At 44.9% G+C, this 6,447-nt stretch overlaps 1 protein-coding gene across 4 annotated transcripts in view; it reads right to left on the bottom strand.

Moving 5' to 3' along the window:
* The window catches only part of LOC107160568 (H-2 class I histocompatibility antigen, Q10 alpha chain-like), a 25,590-nt gene extending 20,512 nt beyond the window's left edge, over positions 1 to 5,078 (bottom strand). For 2 of the 4 annotated variants that reach the window (XM_048786653.1, XM_048786652.1), the window contains exons 1-4: positions 3,756 to 5,046; positions 3,303 to 3,578; positions 1,181 to 1,453; positions 960 to 1,076 (exon numbers count right to left, since the gene is read on the bottom strand). In XM_048786653.1, coding sequence (XP_048642610.1) covers positions 1,272 to 1,453; positions 3,303 to 3,578; positions 3,756 to 3,870 — 573 coding nt within the window. In that variant the 5' untranslated portion in view covers positions 3,871 to 5,046 and the 3' untranslated portion in view covers positions 960 to 1,076; positions 1,181 to 1,271. Of the gene's footprint in view, positions 1 to 145; positions 489 to 959; positions 1,077 to 1,180; positions 1,454 to 1,985; positions 3,143 to 3,205; positions 3,579 to 3,755 lie in introns of those variants that run through there. The other 2 variants (XM_015507247.2, XM_048786661.1) reach the window with 2 other exon arrangements.
* Between the last annotated feature and the right edge of the window lie 1,369 nt (positions 5,079 to 6,447).

The raw sequence follows: 6,447 nt of genomic DNA, 5'->3' as shown, positions 1-6,447 counted from the left end.
ATATATATATATATATAACATGAAATCATTCTGCAAATTGTCAAGTGGGAAACAGATCTGAGGAACTGTTATTACTGCCCTTCTATCTGCCCCCAACAGGAAATGTTTAGATTTTTTTGTTTGGTATTATTTTTTTGCAATGCTGGGGGATGGAGCCCATAGTCTTATATAGGCTAGGCAAATGTTCTACAATTAAACTACATCCTGAGCCCTGAAATGATTAGATTTTTTAGAATGACTTCAGGAATGGAAAAACCATATCAGTTGCAGATATCATGTATAAGGAGGCTGGCAGAAATAAGAAGATAGGATGGATTCTTTGTGGTCAGATCACAGCTATCAGCCAGTTAGTTTAGGGTTTCTCTAGGGGACCCAAAATGCCCCTACAAAATACTTCCTTGATTTTGTAATGGGGAATTTTAATCAGCAGAGAGTCTGAGCAGCTTCTGTCCTTGCTGGGCGTTGGGAGTTAAGATTATCTTCTCCACCTGCAGGGAGGAAGGAGGGAAATGACAGATTGTTTTCTCCCTACCAATGCTTGGAATTGCTGGCTCCTGCCAGGGATGGTCTAAGATAGTGGGAGGGATCAGGGGCTGAGGCCAGGGCTAGAGACAGGAAGTGCCTGTCCCAATGCCTCTACCATCTTTGGTTTTAAGGCATCTTAGCCATGCTTGGGAGTATTAGGGCTTTTTTTCCACATATAACCCACCCAGCCTACAAATAAACTAGAGCTTGCCTGTAAAACTTCTCTCTGGTGTGGGAAAAAAGAACACAAAACAGATGAGGTGGGTGGTGGGCAGGGGTGGGAGAAGGGAAGCAAAGTGGTCCTGAATTCCCACCTTTGCCCTCTGCCTCTCTTTCTGGGCCCTTTCCAAGATCAGACTAAATGCTCTCATTTTTTTTTATAGGGCTGCATCAGCCAGGAGGACCTCTCACACCTTTGTTTCTTCCTCACTTACCTTGAAGACACTTCTTTTTCAGTATCACAATTACAGCTACCAGCCCAACAAAGACCAGGACCGTGACCCCACCAAGTAGTGTGCCATTGCCACTGTCATTGCCAATAGAGGATGAGTCTAAGGAAGACAGAGAAAAGAGTCCAAGACCATGGGGTTGTCTACGGGTGTCCTGGCACCACCCTCTTCCCCATCTTGACTCCTCCTCAAGGTTAGCTCCTCACCCCATGCCACAGTGATGGTGTGCTTCAGGCCAGGGTCCTGCACGTGGCAGGTATACCAGGCCTCCTTCCCAGCTGGCACCCGAACTGATGTTCATGTCTGATAAGTGCCATCCCCATTGGGGCGTGTCTCCATATGCTCAGTCTCCAGGACCAGCTCCTTCCTACCCAGCCACCAGCTCAGTGAGATGTCTGGTGGGTAGAAGCCCAAGGCCCAGCATCTCAGCATGGTCCCATCCTGGGTGATGTGCTTTGTCACCTGCACCATGGGAGGCTCTGCAGGAAAAGGAGAGAACAATGCTGGTAAGCACCTACTCTGCTCATTCATTCCTCATGTTTTATCTCCATGGAGATCTTCCAAGTGTGGAGGACAGGAAGAAGATAGGGACAGGATCTCTCTAGGGGAGGCACTCATGTTGGAACTTTGTAGGCATAGCTGACCCATTATTAATCATCCTAAAGGGGCAGTGCCCTGAAAATTTCCAAAGGGGATGTGACTTCCTATTCCCAAGCTCCACACCTCTTCTCTCTTTCCACATTCCAAACACATCTTTATCTGTATCCTATGTGGCCATACCCACCACCATTTTCCCTCATAGATCCTAGGATTTTTTTTCCCCAGAGACTTTATATACTTACTCTTTGACTTCCAGCACATAGTAGGTACCTAACAAGTGGTTGTTAAATGAAGGCAAGGATGATAATACTTTCCTCACCTTAAAACTAGGATGGGGAGGAGTTTGAAGCCCCGCATGACCTCTTTCCAGCTTGGTGACCTGAGGGAGGCCTTTTAACTCTTCATTTTCTCAAAGCTTAATGGGGGATTAATCATTCTTTTTTTTTTTCAGGGTTGTTCAAAATAAGATGATCTTGGTAAAGGATGTAGACCATATCTTGTGCTAAGTGAGAATTTAACAATCATTGTGTAACATACCATAATATGGAGTTTTGGAAAGTGGGCATCATTATTACTATGCTCTTCTGAAATATAGCATGTCCTGGCTCATAACTCCCTTCCCAAGACATCTCTACTGGGGCATTTCTCCATGTGCTCAGCCTCCAGGGCCAGCTCTTCTAGCCACGATTGTAATGAGATGTCTCATGGTAGAAGCCCAAGGTCCAATACCCTAGCATGGTCCCATCCTGGATTGTGTGCTAGAATTTCTTTTCCCCATGGCTGGTTATAGAAACTCTAATCTTTCTCCATCTGTATTGAAGCTGACCATAAAGAAATTCTCTGACCTATCTTTGTCCAATAGATCAGACCATACTCATTCCAGAAGGGGCCTTCCTCATATCCTGGAGGGAAGAATGCTGTACAGAGAGGCCAGAAAAATGCTGCAGCAGGCAGGCCATAGGGGGTTTCCCCACCCAGTCTATTATCATTAGTGCCTATGTAATGGAGTCTCCATACAAACCCAAAGGACAGGGTTTGGAGGGATTCCACATTGCTGAACACATAGAGATTCCTGGAGAGTGGCAGGCCCAGAGACAGCATGGAAGCTCCACACCTCTTCTCTCTTTCCACATTCTAAACATAACTTTATCTGTATCCTTTGTAACATCCTTTATAATAAACCCATAAACATAAATGTTTCCCTGAGTTCTGTGAACCACCAAAGCAAATTAACAAAACCCAAGGAGTGGGTTGTGAGAAACTCAATTTATAGCTGGTTGGTCAATCAGAAGCACAGTAAAACAACATAGGATTTGTGACTGGCATCTAAAATAGAGGTGGGGAAAGTAGACCTGGGGACTTAGCCCTCAACCTGTGATCTGGCACTATTTCAAAGTAGACAGTATCAGAACTGAATTGGATTAGGGTATGCCTACAGACAGGGTGTTCATTGCTCAAGACAATGCTGTGGGTCAGCAGAGAGCCCAGAATTCCTTACTCTATCACACCTGGAGCAAGGGATCAAGGTTCAGTTTTGTGTGAGGAAACTGTTGGCTAATTGGCCCTCCCTTTGGAGGGAGGGATAAGCTGTGTCCTCTTGGTGAGCTCTTCCAAGAGGACACAGCTTATCCCTTCTTCTCTCCCAGGCTTCTCCGTCAAATGGGACAGCTCTTGTGAATGGGAGTATATGGCTCACTCTTTGCATGGCTGCTGCTGTCTGGGCCTTACCTATCCGCGTGAGGCTCTGGCTTCCCAGCTCCAGATACCTGTGCAGGGAGATGAGGCAGAGGCTTTCCAGGTAGGCCTTGTCATACTCTGCATAGCAGCGCTCCATCTCCCACCAGCGCTTGGTCCGCACAGCCACTGGCTCTGCTGACACCCAGCTCAGTGTCTCTAGGTCCAGAGACAGGTGGTCCTGTCCATCGAAGCCAAATTGCCAGAAGCTGCTGGACCTGCCATCTTCCCGGATCTCACAGCCAAACATGCGCTGAGCACTGTGTGTACCTGTATATCAGGCCAAAAGGCCCTGGTTATTGAAGGCCACAAGGCCAGAGTCTAGAGAGCCAGGGAGAAGCCTGCCACCTATGGGCCCTCCAAATGGTGGGGTGGGCATTAGCATTTAAAAAAAAAAAAAAAAGCTACCCAAAGAATTCCCATGAGCAGCTAGGGTTATCCACATACCGCCACTCTGATTGTGGTAGCCCATCACCGTCCACATCTCCACCTGCTGCACCTTCTCCCAGGCCCTCTGTTTCTGGGTTTCTGTCTCCCAGTACTGGGCATCCACTAGTGCCATCCACGGGGCCTGAGGCTCAGCCTTCCCTCTGCGACTATCATACCGGATGAAGGGCTGGTCGTCCACATAGCCCACAGCCAGAAACTTGGGGAGGCCTGGGCCTGGCTCTGATAGGGTTAGGTAGTGGTAGTGAAGTGAATGGGTCCCTGTAGAAACACAAAAATGGTCTCAAGTTCACACACACAGCTGGGACCTGTATGAGGTTTGTAACAGGATGGAGTGAAGGGTAGAAACCTATCCAAAAAATATTCTGTCAGCAAGATTAAAAACTGGGAATTTTAAGGGCAGCTTAGTAGAAGAGTGCTTGTCTAGCCAGCATGAGGCCTGCAGTTAAATTCTCAGCAAAGCACATACATACATACTCACACCCCAAAAATGCAAAACTGGAAATTTCAGTTAAAAAAGAAAGGATGGGGGAATGGAATGGGGAGTTATATTTAGTGGGTATAGAGTTTCAGATTAAGAAGATGAAAATATTCTAGAAATGGATGGTGACGATGGTTATCCAATAATGTGAATGTATTTAATGCCACGTTAACTATATACCTAAAATTTTTGTTATGTATTTGATCACAATAAAAGGCATCCAAATAGCTTAAGCAATCGATCAATTAAACACTTAAACTAAAGTTCATGCATTAAAGCTCATGGACTTTACTCCTAGAAAGTTCTCAGCATCTCATTCATGGTCTAGTTATTCAGATCTTACAGTCATCTCTGTAAGTAATGATCATCTCACAATTTAAAAGAACATGGTTTTTAAAATCTTGGTTGTTTGGAACCTTAATTTATTTAAACATTCTCCAGAGAAATTTGATCAAGTCCATCCATCATTCTTTTCTTGAGCCATCTTGCCAAGTTGGTGGTTTATTATTTTTTTAAACAGTGCTGGGGATTAAACCCTGGACATCTCTCATACTAGGCAGGGGCTCCACCACTGAGCTACATCCCCAGCTCAAGTTGGTGGCATCTTGATCTCCACTCCCTGCTTTCTTCTTCTCCCACAGCAGACATTGCTAGTCCATCTGTTCTGAAATGCAAATGCTGCCTCAAGGTTACTCTGTACCATGTCTCCAGAAGCCTCAATTCAACCATTCAGTGTTTCTAGAGATGAAATCTATTTAGCAGCCAGTCTTGACTCCAGCTATTAAAATAATGCTGTATCTTTTTTAAAAGTCACTGCACTGGGCTGAAGGTATAGCTCAAGGGTAGAGCATATGCTTAGCAGGCATGAGGGTTCACCCAAAAAAGTAAAAAAAGAAAATTCACATTTTTTTTCTCAGAAATATCCATGGCTCACTCCCTTACCTAATTAAGCAGAGTTTTTACTTGCATGTCACCTTCTCAGTGAGGGCTTTCTTGCCTATTCCATTGAATATTGAATACTTATCCTCCCATCTCTGTATTATTTTTTCTTCAGAGTACTACAACCCTATCTACAAAATGTACTTTGTTTATCTTGTTAATGGCCAGGCTCTCCCCAGCAATCTCACTACTCAAGGACATTATAATCTCTTACTTTTTGTCAAGAACAGCACTGGGCACACAGTCAGTGCCCATGTTTAAACAGTCACATGTGAAAGAAGTCAGACACATCTCCACTGTAGAGGTAGGCTGTTTACTACCTCCTTGTGATGTTCTGGCCACACCAATCTCCATCCAAGCCCTTTGAACATACTATTCCTTCTATCCCAAGAACTTTCCTCCCTCTCTTGCCTAAGTCAATTTCTTTTCATCCTTCTTTTTTACAGCTCAAGTGTCCTTTTCCTTCAGGAAGCCCTCCTTACTGATTCCAGTCTGACAACCTTCAGAGGAGCCTCAACAGTGCCCTGTGCTCTCTGCAAAGATTGTGGCCTCTAAGAGAGTGGGTGTTTGAGTAAACACTAGTCCTTACCTGAGAAGGCTCCTCCTCTGGGCAGTAAAATAAGCATGAACGAACGTGATAATGAAGGAAATGAACTGGGGAACTGCCCATTTCCCTGGTCTCCAATCTTTAGGTGAGGAACAAAGCAGAGTGACTTTGGTTGTAAAGTAAAACAGTGTACTCGTAAAACATCTGAAGAGCTTCAGCAATGAAGAGGTACTAAGCAACTCAGTGAGACCCTGTCTCTAAATAATACACAAAATAGAACTGGGGATGTGACTCAGTGGTCAAGTGCCCCTGAGTTTATTCCCCACTATCCCCCTCTCAAAAAAAAAAAAAGAAACATCTGAAGAAATCCATCTGTTCAGTAAGCATGCAACCTATCCCATATACTCTTGCTTGAGGTGTGGGGTGGCACCCCATGGAGGTGTGTAGGCCCTCTAGCCTACAGCCACCAAGGAGACCCTGAATAATCTAATGTCCAAAACCTCTCTGTTGAGTCCTCCAAGTTCCTTCTTTGGGATTGGTAATCAGTATGTTTGGGGCATTTGTACCCCTGGGGTAAACCGTGGGTAATACATCTACTGTTTCCTCTTAAGTCATGCTTGGCTCATAGTGAGCACTTATTTTCTGCATTTGTTGAAGTGGGGGGAAAAGAAGGCATAAATGGAAGTGACAAAAATCACAAGTGCTAATTTTTGAATGATAGCTCG

The sequence above is a fragment of the Marmota marmota genome, unplaced genomic scaffold, assembly GCF_001458135.2.
Source record: "Marmota marmota marmota unplaced genomic scaffold, marMar, whole genome shotgun sequence".
Lineage (NCBI taxonomy): Eukaryota > Metazoa > Chordata > Mammalia > Rodentia > Sciuridae > Marmota > Marmota marmota.
Note: the sequence above shows the minus strand (reverse complement) of the source record. Positions and strands in the feature narration are given on the sequence as shown.